This window comes from Sander lucioperca, chromosome 5 (assembly GCF_008315115.2).
Source record: "Sander lucioperca isolate FBNREF2018 chromosome 5, SLUC_FBN_1.2, whole genome shotgun sequence".
Lineage (NCBI taxonomy): Eukaryota > Metazoa > Chordata > Actinopteri > Perciformes > Percidae > Sander > Sander lucioperca.
In genome coordinates, this window is record NC_050177.1 from 9919795 (window position 1) to 9943124 (window position 23330).

At 44.0% G+C, this 23330-nt stretch overlaps 1 protein-coding gene across 1 annotated transcript; it reads right to left on the reverse strand.

Annotated features, from left to right (window-relative positions):
• Positions 1-795: 795 nt before the first annotated feature.
• egln2 (egl-9 family hypoxia-inducible factor 2) lies at positions 796-15796 on the reverse strand. Its single transcript, XM_031296704.2, has 6 exons — positions 15521-15796; positions 13532-15034; positions 3909-4028; positions 3566-3702; positions 2326-2393; positions 796-2178 (listed from the first exon to the last, which is right to left on the reverse strand). The coding sequence occupies exons 2-6, from the start codon at positions 14804-14806 to the stop codon at positions 2126-2128; spliced, it is 1653 nt and encodes a 550-aa protein (XP_031152564.1). The 5' UTR covers positions 14807-15034; positions 15521-15796; the 3' UTR covers positions 796-2125.
• Positions 15797-23330: the final 7534 nt, after the last annotated feature.

Below are 23330 nucleotides of genomic sequence, written 5' to 3' on the forward strand. Positions count from 1 at the left end.
GAAAAATAAGTCAACATCTCAGCATAATGTACTATTCATCGAGTACTGTACATGATTCGGTACATTTTCAAGGCATTTATAGAACAATTCATATCATTTAAGACTTCTATCTTTTATGCCAGTTGTTTATGATGTTTAACATGCCTCCTGCCGAGTGTATCTGTGTCCTGCACAAAAGTCACAAAGCACAAGCTTTATTAATAACCTTTTTTTACTGTATACAACTAACTTTCTGCTTATTTTTTGTGCTCTTTGTCTCTCAAATTAGGACTTAATTACACAAGAGCTATGGTGTACTTTCCTTCACAGTAAAACTAGAATGATTGAAACTGAAATAGTTGTGAAAATGGCAAAATTTTCACAACTGATAACTGATTATTCTTCTGACATACTAAAATGTTGTTTATTTAAGCCTGGCATATGTCATATCCAAATACACAGATGGACTTGGTGGTGATATTCATCAAAGTATACCCTGCAATTAGTTTTCTGTAATTTGATCCCTCACGTAGCGAATGACTGAGACTGATTTTAGTTTATTTTGATAATGTGTCTTGTGCTGCTCCCTTGGTCATATCTCCCTAGCTGAATAAAACTGGGATTCAGCTGGGATTTTGTCCCAGTAAATCAATAACAAAATTATTTGTGTACAAAAACAGACAGGTTTAATTAAATATTCCAAAATAAAAAAAAGGCAAACAAGTTCACTTTGTTCTCATTGTTTTAGTTTCTATTGCATTTGAATGACCATATTATCCTCAGCATGAAGGCATTAATCTACATTTTTAGTTATACTTTTTCTATCAACGCATGGCATTTTAAACAATAAAGTGCTTTTTTTTTTTTTTTTAAATAACCTTCTTCTTAACCAATCTGCAGACAATTTCGCTACCCTCTTTGAGACAGTGAAAATTGTCACATACATGTGCAAGTACACTTTAACACAAACATTCAATCCGACACATGAGAACGCAGTAGTTTGACCCTGCAGTTCGCATACGGTGTATGCTTAACTCTGTGCTTTATAAAGTAGATGTTGTTTGGGCAGAAGGTTTGTCCGACAAGTGTCCATCTTGTTAAGAACAGCTAAGAGTCAGGGTGAATGTGCATACAGGCTAATGAGCGAACACACACACACGCACGCACGCACACGCGCACACACACACAGTTTCATCAAACCCTGTTTTTACCTCATCACTGGAAAGCTTTCCTCTTGTCTCAAGTGTGAGCCGTGTCATACAGGCAGCACTGCACATGAGTTACGTTAAAAAACAGTGCAGCTTCACACATTGTATCGGCAGAAAAGAAAGAAAGGTCCATGCTGGATTATTCAGCGATTTTGTCACACTAACATTTTGAGACTGTTGCAAAAGATATTTTAGTCCTAGCCTGATACCGAATAAAGAAGTCCAGAAACACTTATTGAACTACTTAGTGTGCTCTATAGAGTCAAACTACAGTGTAGAGTTCTCCTCATGCAAGTTTTCAAGTGTGTGTCCCTGTAACTTTTCTCTTTTCTGTGCCTCTGTTTTTACACACGACTTGCCCACATCATGAGACAAAGGGAAATAAGTCATTCCAGGGATAACGCCATCGATTTCTACTCCTTGCGCACCTTTTCCCCCAATGTCTGCCCACTGATTCATCATTAATGCTCCTTGTGTTTGAAATGAAAATGACACAAGAGCAGAGTAAAACAATGATTTCTCAATACATCACATCACTTATAACCGAACAGGCAAAAAAAGAAAAAAAAAAAAGAAATCATTTAACAATTCCGTTTCTTTTCAGCTTGAGGTCTTCATACATTAGTCAGCGAGACGTCAAAGTTATTTTCTTCTTCTTTAGCCACGACGCGTAATTATGATCTCACCTCTGCCACACAATGGAGTCTGTTGTGCTCTATATCTGCCGCGTCTTTGATAAAGCAGCCCGATCACATGGCGGAGAAACATCACATCGCAGCCCGTGGCGAGAATCCAACAGCTGACACTGTTAGAGTGGCATGGAGCTGCATTGATGACTGACAGTTTACCAGTGTCTCCACTGTTTGATCGCGACGTCCATAAGCAGTTCAGGAAGGCACATAATACTTTCGGAGTGCTCTCCAGTGATTAGATGAGATTTACGTCCTGCTGTTTTGGGTGACAGGCACTTGAACACCTTTCTGTCCTGATGCTACACAAGCGATAGAGAAAGAGCATGTTAATTACATACAATATTAAGTTGCACCAAATATAACCAGAGGCGATACATTGCGTTATCAAGCTAAGAAAGAAAAAGTGAAACTGACATTGAACTACATCTAAAGAAAAGAAAGCTTACCCAATCTGTACTTCTCTTTAGCTTCAGCTCTCTCTTTGGCATCAAAGTACCAGACTGTGATGGCATAGCTGTAAAACACAAAAAAGAACAAAGAGATCTTAATAATACTACGACAAGAGATAATCTCTTTTGTCACTACAATATAAAACTCAAAACAAAATTAGCTGTTTTCTAGTGAAAAAATAAACTGGGCTTAAGTTTAAACAAAACTGCCAATGAAAGGTCCATGAAATGGCTGTGACGCAAGACATTAAGTCCCTAAAATGCCCTGAATTGATAAGTAAAAACAGTTTATTTACAGTTCATTTGGTCAAATGTTTCTGTTTAGGTGTATAAATGTAGCTTAGCAGTGATTGAAAAACTGTATGTGATGAGGACCAAATTGTCCTTGAAAAATCTGATCAAAAGGGCCAAAAATTGGTCAAAAAAAGGCCATTTTTGACCCAGCTAGAGACAACAGATTACAAAACAATATCTTGTATGACAGTGAAAAGCAGACGGCAGCAGCTGTCCACAGCAGCAGAGGGTTAATTTCTACAGTTTCTAGTCTCTCCGGTGGGGCTGTGTTGTTTATTCCTGTCTCTTATGTCTGTGCCTCCAGCACGAGTCCTGCAATCGAACCTTCCTCCCCTCTACTTCCCACCGACCCCCTCAGGAAACACATACTTCCTGCCTCCGGCTCCACCTCGCCCCCCCAGTAGCCAGATGGAATGGAGTAGAGAAGAGGAAATGCAGGAGTAAAAAGAGTATGTGTCGTGTGCTCTCGATAGACACAACTATTTGGTGCTATGATATAAATAACCGTATGTGTATGATTTAAATTCATTAAAAACAAGCATCCCTTGGGCGCCTGGATAGCTCAGGTGGTAGAGCGGGCGCCCATATATAGAGGTTTACAATTTACACCTCGACGCAGCGGGCCCGGTTTCGACTCCGACCTGCGGCCCTTTGCTGCATGTCATTCCCCCTCTCTCTCCCCTTTCATTTCTTCAGCTGTCCTGTCAATATGTGTGTGTGTGTGTGTGTGTGTGTGTGTGTGTGTGCGTGCATGCGCGTGTGTTCTATTTAACCTGCTTGGCTCGTTAATTCAAAATGTATAATAAATCTATTCTTGTTTCCAGTGCAAACTGTTAAATAATTCATCCACTTATTTACATTATAATGAGCATGGTGTATAAAATAAAATAAAAACCATAACATAACTTTATATGCTTGTGTAGCATGTTTATGAGTTACTGACCGAGTGGCGTAGGCTGGCTTGACTTCGTGTGGGTTCCTGCGGTCCGACCAGAAGATGAGCAGCCGGTCAAACAAAGGTTCGATGCTGGCTACCACATTTTTGCCTTCAGGGTAGATCTGTAGCAACCCTCCTTGTTTCTACAAACGCCCACATAACACAGTCACTCAATGTACATACATTTCAGCCTGTCTGTATCAGGTGTGTTTTTTTTTTTTGTGACTGTGCTGGAAATACATTATTTTTATAATGATCCTTATTTACTCTGCGATATACTCATGTTTTAAAGTGTTTTTAAAAAGCAATTATTTTCTAAATTAAATGAATATTGATCTTATGAATGTACCTTGGCATCCCAGTTCTTGTTGAGATAGTAGATACACGTGATGCAGCGTCCGTCACCGTTAGGGTTGTCAACATGGCGGACGTACCCTGCCCCGTTCCCTGGGTAACAAGCGACCATCGCCTAAAACAGAAGAAATGGGATTGTTAGCTGTGCATTTTTGTCCACCTTAGACTGTAAAAGAAAAACACTAGATGGAGCATCATGACAAAATGGTTTTTTTTTGTTTGACAACACGTGCTGGATAAGATGGCAGTGACCTAAGGTATTTATTCTCTCTCGCTATTTGGCCCTCCCACTGCTCCATTGTAAACTGTTTTCCAGGTGGACTTTCTTCATACTTAATACAATATAACATGATGTAATTTGTGAAACAGTCAAGAAGAGGGAGAAGGAGCAGAGAATTGTGTCAGCTGTTTTTTCCAGCTACAAAATGATCTGCAGATAGAATATCCACGTTCAAACAATGGTCTTGCGCTGGTATTTCCCCTGCTTGACGTCTATGTGTTGGAGGCTGTGAAGCAGGAGAGCGCTGCTTTCTCTGGGGAGTCCGAGGGAACCAAGACCTGCGTGAGAGCGCTTCAGTCAATGTGCATTCCAGACCAGGGCCACTGTGGGACCTTCGCACTGTAAATGTACTGCAACGGGGTGAAATTTCACTAAGCAGCCTATGTCACTATGACGTACCATGCTCGTAGCTCATGTTTCAGGCTGGAGTTGCGTAAATAGTTTCCAAACTGTCTCCCAGCGGCTGTAGCAAAGGATCAGTATTTTCCTGCTCTGCTGAGACAGAGAAGGAAACGTCTACAGCTGAGTCACTGACTGACATCAGCCTATGCCGGCGGAGAGAGATTCCAGGTGATGATAGTTGGCAGTGTGTAGAGTAATAACCTCTCTTTTATCGCTCCAGGGTGACAACAAAGGAGGATAGTGTCACTGTCTTGACTTATATTGTTCTACATGGGAAGCAAAAGTTACAATATCAGGAGTCACTTCATCACTTCAGCTCTGTTCACGGACACTATCATTTATGACTAACAGGTTCTGCACTGCTGTACTATCGATTTAACTCGCCTGCCACGCTATCTTGTAAGCCCTCGCACTACAGTGTGAGAGTCCTAACCCTGAGGAGATCAGACAGCGCTTGCACAGATTTCTAAGACAAACGCACCTGTTCTCATGTTATTTGTGAAACTCAAATAAAAGTGATGTTTTGTGTAGGAGGGCTTCGGTCAGAGAGCACACTGCCCTCCCCCACCTCCTCTTGTGGGGAGGGCAGTGTGCTCCCCACAAGAGGAACATGAGGTGTTTCTCTCCTCATTCGCAGCCAAGTGAGTTTGGTTGTGTGACTCTGTTCAGCCGCCATTGTCAGCTCTCATTACTGACCAACTCGCGCAGTCAGAGCTCATTAACCTCCGGACCTTTTGCTCCGGAGCTCCGGCAGACAAGCAGACCTGCTGCGTCAATGTCAAATGCACACAAGAAAACTATGTGTTGATCGTGATCATCAGAAACATTATTGTAATCCGAATGCGATTTAGAGTAATTAGAAGTTCCTTTAATTTTGTTTGTTTTTTGAACATTTGTCATTTGGTCCCTTCGTGTGTGTGTGTGTGTGTGTGTGTGTGTGTGTGTGTGTGTGTGTGTGTGTGCGCGCGCGCATGTTTTTCATATTAAAGCAACAGCTCGGATAAAGCTACCCTGAGTTTTTGACCATTTGTAGCGCTATGGAGCAATGTTGTAAAGAGTGGGTCTTGTTTGTTTCTCGTGCACATTAATCTTTTATGAAATTTAATACAAACATTCCGTGTTCAAGGATGGATTTTCTCTATACACATAAGGATGAGAGTGTTTATTTGCATTTATTCAAGGAAGTGTGTTTTCCCAGTACACAGCTTTTATCAACATGGTTCCAGTCTTAACAACTGTAATTAACCACGATAAACATTTAATATGCCAGACCAGACAGCTCAGCCCAAGCCTGCAGCATAAACACATCACACACACACACACACACACACACGTACGTCTATATCAAAGCTTGCACAAGACAGGCATATAATTTAGATGGAGGTTTATGTTATTTATTCTCCACCAACTCTAGGCTTTACAAACACTTTACTGGTATTCAAACCAGTTTCACATACATATGCACGGTTACAATCTCCTGTCAGTAGCTTACACACACAAACACACACACACACACACACACACACAGCGTGACACAACACGTCTCGATCCTATCTGTTGTTTCGGCCCTGCTCACTCTTTCATCTCTGCCAAGATCTGTGCCCACAGTGAGTGAAAGTCTTAATTGGCACCAACCACCTGTCTGCCATGCACCACCATTAATGGCCTAATGGCATCACTGGGTAGATACCTGAGCTGCCAAGGTGACGGCCGGCCAGTCAGAACAGGCTGTTGTGGACAAGGAACAAAAATAAACTCCAACGCTGCACACATATTCTGATAAGAGGAGTGATGGTAGAGAGAGGGGTGAGGAGAGGTGAGGGGATAGTTAAGCTTGAACAAACACAGCGAGTACTGCTTGTCAAGGAGAAAGAGTGAGGGGAAGAACATACATATGTATCTTTGTGAGGGGGGGGGGTAGCAGGGGTCAAAACAGAGAGAAGGACGTTGCTGGTACTCAAAAACACTGAAGAGAATTTAGCAAACAAAAATTTGTTTTTTTCCCCCCCTCCTGATACTAATTCCAATTCCTCAATTTAGGATTTAGGGTATCTGTGGATATCTAATCTCCAAATTGATATCAGCGCACTTTTTTCCCACATTAAAAATGTCTATACCACATCGTGTTGAACACATCATGATTATTTTTATTTAAGGTAACATAAAGCCAGGGATTGCTGTGCTGCTAAAAGAAAATGAGCCGGCAGCTCGCCATGACCTAATGTCAGTCACTGAGAGCTGAAATAATCAACTGGAATGACATTGACGAAGAAACTATATTTAACGTAGCTCACATGTGCTATTCTTGCATGTGCAAGTAGAGAGAAGATGATGTATGCAATGCAAATACAGAAAGAAAGGAAGGATTTGATTATGTACAGATTATACCATATGGTTACTCATTTCAATGGACAAACTATTTTAATTTTATGATCGTATACTAACCTCCATAGGTAACTTGCATTCTCTTCTTGTTTTTTAAAGGTTAAAATTTTGGGGCATTTTCTGCCTTTATTTTGACAGGACAGCTGAAGACATGAAAGGGGAGAGAGGGGGGGGGGGGGATGACATGCAGCAAAGGGCCACAGGTCGGAGTCGAACCCGGGCCAGCTGTGTCGAGGAGTAAACCTCTACATATGGGCGCCCGCTCTACCAACTGAGCTATCCAGGCATCCTACATTCTCTTCTAATTAACTTCTTATGTAGAGTGCAGGGTCAACTACAGATCAGCAGCTCTCGAGCTGGAAGAGAATCTCTGGTCCAGTCGTGTCCACTTTAAAACTGCAGTGTTTATTGCTCTTTTTTTGAATATACTAACAACTACTATGTAATGTTGTTCGACCAAATCAGACGAAAACAAATCAACTTGATCATGAATTCCAGAATAAAGAGCTAGACAAAACAATCATTTCTTCAAGCAAACTTATGAAAAGTGTGTGTTGACAGGCTGAAAGTCTGCGAGAGAGTCCTCAAACTCCTCTCAATTTCACAGTGGGACAACCCGGAGCCCTTATGGGAATCTCACATCACAGTATGAGAGTCCATGTTGGGAGTGGGCCAGGGTCTTGCTTAACCCCTGTGTTGTCTTCCCGTCAACCTTGAAAAAAACACCTTTTGTTTCAACGTCTTTTTTTCACAGTTTTTTTTTGCTTTTTCCAACGTTTTAAATTTTTCTTCTACATATTTTCAGCGCTTATTTCTACGTCCCAATTTTTCTGATATAAAACAAAGATTAAAAACGGGTCAATGTGACCCGAAGTCAACACAAGAGTTAAACATACTTCAGCACGACAGAGGTTTGCCATCTCTGGGGTTGAAACCACTTGACTCAATAACTGTCAAGCAGCAGAGCCATCTTGCTTAATTTCCACAGCTGATGAATCACAAGAAGTCTGGGCGAGACATTGTATGAAGTTAATCAGGTTCCGTTATTATTAACAGTTTCTACCAGATTGGATTGGAGAAAAGGGAAGGATGAATTAAACTGAATGATGATGAACTGCTTTGTCCCTCCCAGTTTATATCTGTGCTGTGTTCCTGGCTGCTTCTATAGGCTGGATAATGGTTTCTGAGGACATAACCTAAGATCCTTTGACTTATGGATGAACTGCAGAATAAACAATGCTGGACTGGTTTCAACTGATCTGTGTTTACTATAAGAGGTTACAAAGTATCGGCCTCTAGTTAATGCTGAGTCACACCAACTAGAGTGATATATGTGTGTGTGTGTGTGTGTGTGTGTGTGTGATGTCCATAGGTCAGTAGTGTATTGTTTGCTCTGATAAATGAAAAAGCTGAAGTACTTGAAAGTTTCTGTCCTGTTTGCTGTTTTAGGCAGTCACCATCTTTAGAGAAGGCGCTGCTATCTGTACCTTTAATAAGGAATATATTGCTGAATTAGAAGCATAATCAAATATTCAACTGGCATTTTTTTTTGTTGTTGAATATTACAGTGGTTATATTTTATGTGAACATAAAACAAAAAAAAAGTTGGAAAATTTGCTCAGCCCCTATGAGTCAGGTCTGCTTTGGCACCAATGGCACTCATTATGCATGAGTCACCTCTGAACATTAGAGAAACACTTAGAGAAACACACTGAGGTGTGAGTGAGTGAGTGAGTGAGTGAGTGAGTGAGTGAGTGAGTGTGTGTGTGTCCATACCTTATACTAATTCTAACTTGAAAAGTGCAAAGTGCATTTTAGAACTGCAACTAACGATTATTTTCATTATTTATTAATCTGATCTGATATTTTTCACAATTGATCAATTCATTATTTAGTCTGTAAAATGTCAGAATATAGTGAAAAATGTCTGTCATTTTAAATGGATACTACATTAAATTAAGGTGATGTCTTCAAATGCTTGTTATGCCTGACAAGAAATCCAAAACCCAAAGATATTAATTTCACTATGAGATAAAAGCAGGTGGAGCCAGATAAGGTTTGGCTTTTTTTTTTTAAGCTATCCATCCATCATCCATGATCCATCCAAACAAGCTAGCTAGGAGGCATGTTGACGCATTGTATGACCTCAAGCTCCAGCCTGCACGGTGGTACTGCTGAGCTCTACGGCTCTGGTTCCGGAAGTGATTTTCACCATTCAATATCTCCATTTGCATTTCATTAAATGCATTTAAAAAGAGTTTTAAGCCTTCAAGCCAACCAGCTACAAGATAAATCAGGACCATAACACATTTGATTTGGTGCAAAAGAACATTTTGAAAACTGCAAAAAAGAGACTGTGTACAGAAACGATCATAGACATTAATGGTAGCAGCTTGCTATAGCCATTCACAGGGTCGCTGGTGCGGTTAACATTTCCGAGCTCCACCCATCAGAGACATGGCTGTTATGCTTAGGATTGTGGGTAGTGTAGTACTTCTCCATGACATCGCGAATAAAACATGTTTTTCTTAAAACAAGGTTGATATCATATGGCAGACTGATCTTACAAAGTGGCGTATACATGACACGCCAATTCGTATGCCGTTTTTGCGGACGCATAATCGTTTTTTAGCGTGTTTATCAATGCCGTTTGGCCTCCATTGACCTACATTACATATGAATTATTGCCGTAGCGAGTAGTGCGAAAGGACAGAGGTTGGTTGGGGTGGTGGATGGGTAAAACACAGGACTTTCACCCAGGAGAGCCGGGATTGTGTCCCGTGTGTGGTGTTTATCAACCGTTTTTTTAAATTTCTTTTAATAATGCCTTCCCCAATGTTTTTTTCCTAAAGCCAACCGTTTGTTTTCTTAAGCGTGTGCCGTTGGTCACCGTCGTGTTTTTGTCGTTTTTTTAGTGTTACTAAAGCCTTTCCCAATGTTCTTTCCCTAAACCCAACCATGAAAAACCGAAAAAAAAATTTCATGCGTGTGACGTTCTCGCGATAGCACAGCACGTTCTCGCGATAACACACCACGTGGCGTCATGCGCTGTATACAGCGTAGACATACACCTGGATAGCTCAAAATGTGTACAGATAACACGCCATTTGGCTTTAGGAAAGTGGCGTGTATGCTTACGCAAAGTCATGATGCCATGTTGCATATGGACTTCTGGCTTCTACAGGGGCATAAACCTTCGTTTCACAATCTCGTAGCTCGTGGGAAGTCTTCCTTAGATGGTTTAGACCAGGGGTCTTCAACGTTTTTTTAAGCCAAAGACCCCTTAACTGAGAGACACGGATTAGGGACCCCCTACTACATATATTGTATAAAATGATGTTGCATATTAAACTAGGACTAAAATAATGTGTGGGTGGCCTAAAGCCTGTATACATACAGTATATTTTAGTGCATAATATACTGTTAAAAAAATAATTGTTGGCATTATTTTATAAATCATGTTTTAATGTTAAACATACTTGAAATTAACTATCTGTGGATGTCTACCTTACCTATAGGCCAGAAAGCCTATCATCAATGTTGTTGTTTTTCACAAATAGGCTGATTTGTCTTTGCTAGTAATATGTCTGATACATGTAAGACAATTTGGTTTTTGAAAAAAATTTCAAAAAATGTACAATAATTTGGTGGCCCCCCCTGCAGTAACTCTGAGGACCCCCTAGGGGTCCCGGACCCCCTGTTGAAGAAGTTTAGACTTCGTGGCTAATAATCAAAATCCTTATGGAGAAAATTAATCTGATTTTGACTTCCGGAACCACACTGTCGAGCTCTACAGGCGGGGCATCTGAGGACACGCTGCTGCAGGAGACGTTCTCTTTATGCCAAAGCTTCTGCTGCATCACCCCTTCTCACTCGCTCAACACTATCCTCCCACTCCCTGCTCCCCCAGCTCCTTCCAATCTCACTTCCAGTCTATCCCCTCCCCCTTCGTGTGACACGTTCCCTGCACCAAGTTATTTTTCTTTACCCCACAATACAAGACTTTCCCACCTTAACCCTTCACTGTTTCAACTAAATCACCATTCCATTGTTAACACTCTAATCCTCTCTACTGTATGTCTCATTATTTTGGGCATTGCCAGTCCCTCTCCTAGTACATCTCTTTCAAACACAATGCAGAGCTCTACTCTGTATGGGCCTGTTACCAAGGTAACGGCTGGGAAATATATTGTCCAAGTAGCAAATAAGGGGATTGATAAGACGAAGGAGAAAAGCAGTGAAGTAAAGGACAGGGGAAAGGAAAAGCAGGTCAGAATAAAAGAAAAGAAGGAAAGTGAAAAAAATAATGAAGGAACTAGTAGAAAAAAAAGAAGGTTTTGGGATTAGGAGGACAGAAAAGACGCAGTGACCTTCTATCTGAATGTACTCCACCCTGATCCTCCTCTTTTCTTTTCCTATCACTTCCTCTCTCTTTCTCTCATGCAGTCCATCATTGCATCTTTCGCTAAGTTGTCTCCTGCCCTCCTCTACAGGAACACCAGCCAGGACATTTTGTACTTTGCAGCATTGAACTTTTTTTTTTTTTTTTTACTTATACCACGGTTAAACGGAACGATCTGGCTAATTGGTGTTTGGCAATTTTTTACCTGGAAATCACTCGGTCATCGCCATGCCAAATAAGAGAAAATGAATAACTTTGTTAGCAATAGATAAACACAACATTACATCCTGATAAGCTTCTCGAAAGATATTGATATATAAACAACAGTGCTATCTAACAAAGCTGGCATCCATCAATACAAATTTAGCAACCCCAGAATTATCTCCTCTTGTTCTAAAATCCTGTTCCTTCCCAGGAGACCACTTCTCTTGACTGTTTTCAAGCCTCATACAAGTGCCAACCTGAGTGATACAATACAAGAAACACGCAGAGCAATATATTTTATATTCACTTCATTTAAGTATAGCATAACCGCAATCAAATCAAGCTGCAAAGCTCAAGTATTATTTTTTTAAACTAAATGAAGCTGCCTCTTCTTCAGAACAAGCAGGTGAATCGAGACGACAGCTTTGATGGGTTTTTGATTTCACAGATTAAATCCACTTCAGTCATGAAAGGAAGCTGCAGCTCAATGTGTCAACAGATAAAGAGGGTTTTTATATAATTGCTTACTAAGTGAGACAGCATTTGTGCGCAGTAGAATGCAACTCATAAGTAGGCAGAGGTTCCAAGTATTTTGCACTCTAAACTGCAAATTTGCACAATCTTGAGAGAGATATGTTCTGTTAGCTCACCCGTTCCAATATAGTCACTGAACTTTCCTGTTTTGTCGTCATTTTGTCACAGTCTATGCATGGCTTTGACTTGAAAGCAGCTCAGAAAGCCCATATTTAAGAGAGCAAAAGGTGCTGGTATGAGGCCAAACTGGTGGTTGTTTAAACACTACATTGAACTAGACATGCACAGAGGGCAAGGTGCTATGTGTGGTGTTGCACAGATGGGGTGAACGAGGTTGTGAGGCCAATGCATTGCGAAGAGGGTGCTGTAGATGATTAAATATCAAACATGGAGACGGGTACACAGATGGACATGGTTTTAGACAAATTCTCACGTGTGTTCATTAAGTGGTTTAATATGAATAATGGCCACTTTGCTATAAAAATGATGTATGTATATTTCTAAACATTTACTCAACAGTCTCGTTTCTCGTTAAAATGTTTCAAACCACACCAATCTGCATTGTCTGGATCTGTTATATTGTAAATCTTGAATGAACAAGCTGAAACACTGAGAATATTGATGGGGAACAGTTTGGACTGGCATGAAATGGAGAGACAGACAGACGTAAAGACTGAATAACAAGTCACTTAATGTGCGAGTGTTTTACACTCTATCGCATTTGCATGTCAGGGGAAAACATTAGCATTTGAAAAACATCAATGGAAAAGAGAAGCTAAGATAGTCACGTTAGAATAAAGAGAAAACATGCGGCTCACGTGGCATGAGATATGACATAAAGGAAAAAACAAACACACTCTCCTACGTCAGCACCACGTTTGCATGGGTGAAAATGGGGATAGAAAAAGTTGTCTTCAAAGTCCAAGATAAAGTGATGGCAGAGGAGATACAGAGTTTTTCTTCTTCTGGGTACCAGTGATATGAAGGTAGGGACAGGGGCAAACTTAGGCAGGTTCTATACCCAGGCACAGGGCCAGTTTAGGGTGAAGGCTCAACCCGCAGCCCCCTTATCAAGCTCATATGTGCCAGAAACACAGAAGGGCTCATCCTAACCGATGCTCAGCTCACTCTCCAACTGTGGTGTAAGTGTGTGTGTGTGTGTGTGTGTGTGTGTGTGTGTGTGTGTGTGTGTGTGTGTGTGTGTGCGTGCGTGCATGCGTTTGCCTGCCTGCATGTCGACGTTAGAGAAGAGAGATAGAGCAGAGCAGATATGACACAACCCACAACTTGCTCAAAATGTAATGCTATCATCAGACTGAGTGGCTTGTCTGTAGCCTGTGTTGTCTGACATACCCCTGCCTGACTTCCTCTCACCTGACCCCACCTGTCCCCACCCTGTTCCTCATCTCACCTTAGTGCGTCCATTGATGACACAGTCCCCCAGCTGTCCATTGGCAGCGCTGTACATGACGGCCTCATCAATGTAAGCCATCAGCGCCCCGATGCTCTCGCACCCGGGCTCTCGTCCCTCAACCCAGGCGATCTGGTCTCCCCGGATGCTCCGAGAGGGAATGCTCTTCTGGCTCACCAGCTGCCCGCCCCGAAATTTTCCACTGCGGTTTAGGACCTCCACCTCCTCCAGGACCCTGTCGCCCAGCTGAGGGCTCAGGAAGTTATCTTTCACACAGATGCCATAGTACTTCATGCAGGGGATGATGTACTGCTGGGCTATGTTCTCTGCTGACCAGCCAGCCCCTGCAGAAGGTGGTGGGGTCGGGATGCACTCAGCTTTGATGTGGGAGGTCTGGCTGGATGCAGCTGGCAGGCCTGAAGAGGCCACTTTATGTGCGTTGTGCTGGTTAGTATGATGGGTTAAGGGAGATTGGGGATTGACACAGTGCACGTGATTGATAGTCATTTGGTTGCTATGAGAACTGTTGCTGCAGTTGACTGTGACCATAAGCGGGGCAACTGCTGGGGCCACTCTGGGGGCCTCTGAAGACTTGTGAGCCGCACTTCCATCTGCCAACCTCCTCCACTTAGAGTCTGAGTCTCCCGCAGCAAAAACTGGGTCCACAGAACTTCCTACACCGGGTGACCCCATTATGAGTCCGTTAGGAGTTCCTGACCCCATGTCCCGGTTCTCTCCAGCTCTGCGTTTCTGTTGTTGCACCTGTCTGGCCTTCAGGTCACCACTGATCCTCCTCATCACTAAAGGACACTTCTCATGAGCTGGCCGGTCTGCGTTCTCCGCCAGACGGGCTCTGCTGGTGAGGGGGTACATAGAGCTGCCTGTTACCCCCGCCACCCCATTGATTTGTACCGGGTAACCGTTTGGCGTGTGAGCCAAAACGCCTGCGTGGCTTCCCTCCACGGTGGCAGATGGAGACACCACCCCGCCATTGTAGAGCGGCACGCCGGTTTTGGACTGCTTCGTCGGGGTTGTGATTGCAGGGGAGTCGGTCTGAGAGGCCAGACCCGCGAGTAACTCCGCGGCCGTTGGACTCCCGACCGGCGCCGCGCAAAAGCTGTTAAGCCCCATGTCCGATCGGTGTGTGTGGTGAATCTCTGCCGCTCCGAAGACGCTCTGCTGGCCGCTCGTCCTTCTCTCCTGCGAGGCTGAAACAGCGACGGATCCGCGGGAAGAGCTTGGGTTTAAAAGGTCCGTGTGTCCCAAGCTCTCCATTTCACCTCGTCATCTGCTGGATGCGCACGTAGCTCACGTCCTCGCTTCATTTTCTAGCTGAGCTGCTGTTTTCTCTGATGGAGAGGATCTTTGCCACAGCCACTAGAAGTTGCATGTCCAAGTCCTCTTCTACTTGCCTTTATTTCACCAGTTACTCTCATTTAGTACTCTCAAGCTGAGTATTTGTTTTTATCCGTTTTATAAACATTTTGAGGCTGTGCAGGATATCTGTGGAGTAAAATGATACACTTTAGGCCTAATAATAGCACACTGCAGACCACTTGTCACAGTGAGCTGTGAATAAGTAGTATAGCCTATTGTGCAATGCATTTAGCCTTAAATAGCCTAGGACAAGAATAAAGTGTAACAAAATAACATAATTAAGTAGCGTATAGCTATGTTGCAAATAGCTGAGTAAGTAAAAAAGAAGAGAAATGAAGGCTAACAAAAACTCTAACTTAATTACTGACAGTCATTTACACTGAAGTTAGACTGAATTTAGAAACGTGTCACCAAAAAGACGAAAATATCGTTTTTATCAGCTATTGATTACCAACTTATGACCAGGTCCCTCCTTAAAAAAAAGAAGTATACCAATACCAATGTATTCATTCAGTTGAAACACAATTTAGAGTGATTTCACACTCTGAATTGTTGTTGAACATTAGCCTAAACGTGCAGCTGTAACGTCAAACATGTTTAAACACCGCTTACCTACGGCAGCCTGTAGCAATGCAAATCCACTGTGAGCGTACGTGACAGACTGAGAGTACGCATGCTATTTCCGGGATTGTCTTGCCCGTGTGTGCGTCCCATCCAATTTTCTTGTCGGTTATAAATAAAAATCCTGGGGGTGACGGCAACCAGCGCCGGACATTAAACTCAACCGAGGGACGAAGGGAGATGCTCGGAGCCACACGAGGTCCTCTCAATCGCCCAAAAAAAAGTGCTCCGTTGTATCAGCGAGTGCCCCCGCTTTCCCCCGCCTCTGCCTCTGCCTCTCTCTCTCTCTCTCTCTCTCTCTCTCTCTCTCTCTCTCTCTCTCTCTCTCTCTCTCTCTCTCTCTCTCTCTCTCTCTCTCTCTCTCTCTCTCTCTCTTTCTCTCTCTCTCTCTCTCCCCTGTCATTTACAGGCCATGCGACCTCTGCTACGGCCGACCTTCAACTGCACTGACATAAACCACAGTATAATAAGAAAATACTTTTAATGAAAATATTGCTTTGACATTGTTGTACCGCAATATACCCTGCAGTGACACAGCTTTGGTATTCGGGAAAGGCTTTCATAATAAACTTCGTAGGCCTATAAGTTAAGTCACAAAGGGCTCCCTCAGTTTCTGCGAATAAGACAATAAATTTAATATATTCAAGTTACACCTACTTTAGACCTATATAACCATTGCACTGCAGTTCCCTATACAATAGCCTACTACTTTTTTTTGGCAGTTTAGCAGGCTATAATACTTAGTGTAATAATATAATTAGTATAATACTCTATCCAAGTCATGCATTGAAAATGTCACTTCAGTAAAAGTCTGTAAGCTATTTTTTTTTATCAAATTGTGCTTCAAATAATGCAGAAAAATGGAACCTGTGAGTGTTATACTAATAGCAGCATATTATATATTGAAATATTACATTTTTTCCCTCTGATTGTGTTGCATTTTGCTTCCTGTGTAACAATTCTTATCTGTATTGTTTGTTGAATGAACATTATAAGTTATTTTAAATTGTAACAAAAAAGAAAAAGAATTTTGACAGATGAGATAATTCGGTGAATGCCTGACAAACCAAGATACTTTCTATTTCTATTACCCATTTCAACTATTTGTCAGGGTTTTGGTATTTTGTTCTGTTTTATTGTGTAGTCTTGTTTCTCTGTTTTGCTTGGTTTCCTGTTTTATTTTGTAGTCTGTCTTGTCTCCCTTGTCTTGTCTAGCTTTCTTCCTGTCTTTGTTCATTTCCCGCCTTTTTTGATTGTTCTGCCCCACCCTGATTTGTTTCACCTGTTGTGTCATCTGTCCAGTGTTAGTCCTCGTTACTTGGTGTATTTAGTTCCTGTTCTGTCTTTGTCTCTTGTCGGATCATTTCATCCTGTCTGCCGTGTAATCTGTTTCTGTGTGTTCTGTCCTTGTTAATCCTTGTCAGTGGATTGTTTGCCACTGTTCTGTGTTTTTTCCTGTTCCTGTTTTTGGGATTCTGCTTGTACCTGTTTTTGTATTTGTCTGCCAACCTCTGGACACCTTTTGTAAGTTTTGCCATTAAATTCCTTATTCCGTATTACTGCATTTGGGTCCTGCATTTCCTGTATCCCGTGACAGAATGATCCGACCCAATATGGACCCAGCAGCTATGGAGTCTGCCAGTTTTTCATCCGTTGGACTCTGTCGGAGAATTTTTGATTGAGTTTTTCCGCTCCCTGCATGAGGAGGACCCCGCCTTCGCTAGGCACCTTATGGAGGTGCGTTGGCAGGCCACAGCACAGGAGTTTTGCTTCCCCGTCTCCATGCCTGTTTTTTGTCCTGAGCCTCAGCAGACCTGTGTTTCTGAGCCTGAACTGACCTGTGTTCCTGAGCTTGAGCTGACCTGTGTTTCTGAGCCTGAGCTAACCTGTGTATCTGAGCCTGAGCTGACGTGCAACCCTTCTGTTCCCGAGCTGACGTGCAACCCTTCTGTTCCCGGGCTGGCGTGCAGCTCTCCTGACCCTGGGTTGACTTGCAGCTCTCCTGATCCTGGGTTGATGTGCGGCTCCCCTGACCCTGGGCCGAGGTGCAGCTCTCCTGACCCTGGGCGGGCGTGCAGCTCTCCTGACCTTGAGCTGGCATGCAGCTCTCCTGACCCTGGGTTAGCTAGCAACCTCCCTAAATTCAGGCTAGCTAGCAACCCCCCTGAAACAAGGCTAGCTAGCAGCCTCTCTGAGCCCCAGCTAGCTAGCAACCTCCCTGAATCCGGGCTAGCTAGCAACCTCCCTGAGCCCCGGCTAGCTAGCAACCTCCCTAAATCCAGGCTAGCTAGCAACCTTCTTGATTCCCCGCCAGCTAGCATCTCCCCTGAATCCAGGCTAGCTAGCAGCCTTCTTGATCCCCGGCTGACTAGCAGCCTCTCTGAGCCCCGGCTAGCTAGTAGCCTTCCTGAGCCCAGGCTAGTTAGCAGCTCTTCTGAATCCAGGCTAGCTAGCAGCCCCCTTGAGCCCCAGCTAGCTAGCAGCCCTCCTGAATTAAAGCTAGCTAGCAGCCTTCCTGAGCCCAGGCTAGTCAGCAACCTTCCTGAGCCCAGGCTAGTTAGCAGCTCTTCTGAATCCAGGCTAGCTAGCAGCCTTCTTGAGCCCAGGCTAGTTAGCAACCTCCCTGAGTCCAGGCTAGTTAGCACTCTCCCAGATCCCAGGCTTGCTAGCAGCCTTCCTAGTGTCCCCAAGCTGCCCAGTGTCCCAGCACTGCCCAGCTTCCCCGAGCTTCCTAGCTTCCCCAAGCTTCCTAGAGTTTCCGAGTTCCCTCGTGTCCCCAGGTTGTCCTTGATCCCAGATTCCCGGCTGGCTAGCAGCTTCCCAGAATCCCGGCTGGCTAGCAGCCACCCTGAGCTTCGGCTGGCTAGCAGCCACCCTGAGCTTCGGCTGGCTAGCAGCTTCTCTGAACCCCGGCTGGCTAGCAGCCTCTTAGATCCCCAGCTGGTTCGCAGCATCCCTGATTCCCGGCTGGCTAGCAGCCTCACAGATCCCTGGCTGGCTAGCAGCTCCCTTGATCCCCGGCTGGTTAGCAGCCCTCCAGAACCTCAGCCTGCTAGCAGCCACTCTGAACCTCCGCTGACGTGCAGCCTCCCAGAACCTCCGCTGACGTGCAGCCTCCCAGAACCTCCGCTGACGTGCAGCCTTCCAGAACCGCCACTGACGTGCAGTCGTCCAGTCGTCCAGAGTCTCCGATGACCGCTCTGCTAGAATCTTCCAGTCGTCCAGAGTCTTCGATGACCACCCTCCCAGAGTCTACGTCGACAGACCTCCCAGAGTCTACGTCGACAGACCTCCCAGAGTCTACGTCGACAGACCTCCCAGAGTCTACGTCGACCGTTCTCCCAGAGGGTTCGTCTACGGGTAAGCCAGTGACTTCGCCAGTCACCGGCGCCCCAGAGACTGTCCCTGAGGCCTTGCAGGTCTCCGGCGTCCCAGAGACTGCCCCTGAGGCCTTGTCGGTCTCCGGCGTCCCGGAGACCTCCCTAGTGACTTTGCCTTTGTTCTGCCCCCATGAGACTTTGCCTGTGGCGGTCAGGCCGACTCCTGCCCCTCGTGTCCTGTCAGCGGTCAGGCCCACTCCTGCCCCTCGTGTCCTGTGGGCATCCCAGTCAACCTCTGCCCCGGTTGCCTGGCCATCTGACTCCAGCCCAGCTGACCCGTCGCCAGGCTCCAGCCCAGCTGACCCATTGCCAGGCCCCAGCCCAGCTGACCCGTTGCCTGACTCCAGCCCAGCTGACCCTTCACCTGCGCAGCCTCCCAAGGGGCTCCGCCTTGGCCGACCTGATCGGCCCCCGGAGGGGCGCTGCCCTCGACGTCCTGCGTGGCCGCCTGTGTGCCCTCGACGTCCAGTACGGCCACCAGAGAGAATCTGCCTTCGTCGCCGGCCGCCTGAGGGCTTCTGCCTTCGTCGCCGGTGGCCAGAAGGTTTCTGCCTACGTCGTAGGCCGCGTGAAAGTTTCTGCCTTCGTTGCTGCTCTCTGTCCCCTGTTGCCGAGGCCTCTCTGTCCCCTGTTGCTGAGGCCTCTCTGTCCCTGTCCTGGGGCCTTCCTGTTCCCTTCCCCGAGTGGCCCCCCAGTTTTCCCCCGGGCCTCTACGGCCCTCTGTTTCCCCTGAGTGCCCTCTATGCTCTCTGTTCCCTGTGCCTCAGTGACTCGCTGTTCTCTAGCCCCGTTCCTTATTCCTTATTCCGTATTACTGCATTTGGGTCCTTATCCCGTGACAGACTGTGACACTATTTCCCTCAGACTAAATACAGTTCTATCTTATCTTATATGTATTAATTAGAGGGCACTGACAGTAAGCTGATTGTATTTATATCAGTATTGGGACTGAGTGAGTCTGTTGCTGAACGCATGGTGTCAGACCTTCTCTGACCTCAGCATTAAACTATAGGCTTGCTTAGCTTTGCTTACATTATACATTATTGTCCATCTATATGTTTGTGTTGTAGGAGGAAGTGAGGTAATGTGCTGTTATAAAGCCAGGCCTGGGGTTGGGATGGTGGATTTAGTGCCTCACCCTGAGGGATTAGAGACACAACACTGGCATGCCATATCCATCAGCTGCTTCCAGTGCAGCCCTGTCTCAATCTATGGTTGGACCTGGAGAGCAGCCATGTGATGCCATGCTGGGAGCCGGCCTACCACTCATCATACAAGTATGCTGTCTAAATGCAGATCGAGATCATCTTCAGCATAAGCAGTCACCCACAATGAGGCTTTAGCGCACATAAGCTATTATAAACATATAATTCACAGGCATTTACAGTTAAGTAAAGTAATGCAACAAATACATAATACTGTACACACCACATACAGTACATGTATATACATGCATAACAATGTACATTTCATGCAGGCTCATACATACTTTTGTATGTAAAAACAGTGGGTTACTATCAGGTAAAAATCGAAGGAATAGTTCGACATTTTGGGAAATACATTGAGTTGAGTTATTGTGAGGTTGCCAGAGAACAGGTGGAGGAAGTCACTTCACTTGCACATTAGTCTCGCATTGCCAGACCTTCCTCAACAGCGCTGCGGAGGAAGGTCTGGCTAGTCCACACAGCACTCCGGGATAGGATAAAAACATGCTCTGGTTTATTGGCATTTCTTTAAACCAATCATAGTCTATATCCTTGATGTTCCACTTCCTGGATTGCTCCGTTACTGATAGAAATTCCGCCGGATTTCACCCATTTAGGCCGGGCCTTGGGCTTCCTTTGTGTTGGCATTTTAAATTCTGGTCGATTTATGAGGACTATGGTTAACCTTTTCTCAGATCTCTGCAGGGTAAACCCAGACAGCTAGCTAGACTACCTGTCCAATCTGAGTTTTCTGTTGCACGTCTAAAACAACTTTTGAACGTACACATCCACCAAAACAAGTTCCTTCCCGAGGCTATTTTGCAGCGGCATTGCAGCTTTTCCCGGCGCCTAGCACTGCCCAAGACTATTGTGATTGGTTTAAAGAAATGCCAATAAACCAGAGCACGTTAATCTCCCATCCCGGAATGCTGTGTGGACTAGTCAGACCCTCCTTGCCAGCGCCGCATTGGAGCAAGGTCTGGCAAAGTGAGATCAAACCAATCACAATTGTCTTGGGCAGCACTAAGCGCTGGACGCCATTACGGTGCCACTGCAAAATAGCCTCGGGAAGGAACTTGTTTCGGTGGAACATGTGGACGTTCAAAAGTTGTTTTAGTCGTGCAACAGAAAACTCCGATTCGACAGATAGTCTAGCTAGCTGTCTGGATTTACCCTGCAGAGCTCTGAGGCGCAGTTAACCATAGTCCTCATAAATCGACCTGAGTTTAGAATTACAACACAAAGAAAGCGGAAGGTAAGGGACAATCGGCCGAAAATGAGGGACATCCGGCGGGTCTTCCGGCGGCACTGGAGCAATCCCCTAAATTAATCGTCGTCGATATAGACTAACTTGCACATAACCCCCACAAAAACAAAAATTGGCATTTTTACAGTTTATGTACAAATGAATGATATGAGATAAAACTTGGTAATCAGTGAGCTATGCCTTTTGACAGATCCAGGCTAGCTGGTTCCTTTTGTTTCCCGTCTTTGTGCTAAGCTAAGCTAACCGACCTGCTGTACTGTATCTTCATATGTACTGTACAATAATGAGAGTGGTATCAATCTTCTCATCTAACTCTCAGCAAGAAAGCAAATATATTTCCCAAAAATGTGGGACTATTCCATTTGGCACTCTTCATGGGGAAGAGGATAATAACATTGAGTAGTGAAGCTGAAGAGAAGATGGGATTCAATGTGTTGAGCTTTATAATAGACCCATCATGCTTTGGATCGATCATGTCCGACTGCATGCTTGTTGAGTCGTTGAACTCAACCGAGCAAATACTGTTACACAGTCAGAGATCAAAATATAATTCTAGATTTTATTGTACCATTGAGGAACTGTGTATTTGTGCAATACTTCATGACGTGAATCTGATTAGATTTATGGTCTCATCTTAATTAACTGAGTGAAAGAAAACTCTAAATTGGTAAAGGAATTCCACAGGAAACTAACAATAGTTCATTAGTCATGACACAAAGCTGTCACACAGTATAATAATTCTATTGGGTTTGTGGGTGGGCGCAAGAAATATAGGAACACATTTTAGGACCATCATGAAGAATGACACATCGTTTGGCTTTAGGGAATAAAGAACTTGTTTGGAAAATGTTTCATCTGTGGTCAGTAGATCATGTTTTTGTTCATCTTCTCAGCACATCTGCCACATGACTACAACAGATTACCATAATGAAGGCTGTAAACACCCAGTGTATAGATCAAAGTTCATTTTATTGCCATTTTATTGTTAATGGAGCACATCTGAGACCAGCCCAACGAGGATGTGCAGCATGTACTGTATGTTTTAATTTTTCAGATTTGTATTGGTCTTGACTTGAAAATCTAAATGTGACCAGGAAGTTTAGTGTGACTCTGCGGAGAACACAGTTGGCCGAAGATTAACCCTAATTAAGTGCAAAGAAATCAGTAAAAGGTAGTGTGCTTAAAGGAAACAAAGGAAATTCTTACCACCAACGTTTTCCAGAATGACTCTATTCTCAAGTCACACAGCTTACACAATTGAGTTGACAAGAAATAACACATCCCTCCAAGTTTCACCACTGCCAAGCAAACAGAATATGATATTACTGTAAGCATGACACCATTGTTTTCATAGCAGTGAGAGATGAATGATGATTCATTGTTTGGCTTTGACTGTAGTGGAGAATATGCACTAAGTTTCTGCATTGCCCAAGGTAGTGTTTGAACAGCCCACAACATAATAAAAGCCTGGCATATCATTTAACATGATTACAGCAGACATAGGTGGTGATACAAGCACACACATGTGCAAACCATTAGCCCGTGATGTATGCATTAACAATGTAATGGACATAAGAGTTATAATCAGAGAAAACAAGTGGCCTCAATATAAATCAGGGCTTCCACATACCAGGCGATCAAAACAAAAGCTGTACCATAATTAAAGGAAAAAACAACATTCACACACCTGCAACATTAAATAACCCAGACAGCTTCCCATCCTGTATCCTGTAGTGTTGGTAAATTATGGGATTTATGATATGACATATATCACATTAGATAAAAATGGTATACCTGTGTATTTAACAGGTTTTTAGTTTGTTTTAAGTTGGTATGTATTCATGCAGTTCACTAACTTCTTGAGTTGTAATGTCTCTCCTTTAAATAATGTCAGTTATTCGTTTGTCTGCTGATCAGTTGACACTTGTATTCAATGCTCGTTTGTCCCA

What these genes read in the sequence shown, in the direction of transcription:
- egln2 (XM_031296704.2), bottom strand. Translation starts at nt 14,806, where the DNA reads ATGGAGAGCTTGGGACACACGGACCTTTTAAACCCAAGCTCTTCCCGC. An exon ending in ACAAGAACTGGGATGCCAAG is followed by an intron (nt 3,703 to 3,908) that starts GTACATTCATAA and finishes GGGCGTTTGTAG; the next exon opens with AAACAAGGAGGGTTGCTACA. An exon ending in TAAAGAGAAGTACAGATTGG is followed by an intron (nt 2,179 to 2,325) that starts GTAAGCTTTCTT and finishes TCGCTTGTGTAG; the next exon opens with CATCAGGACAGAAAGGTGTT.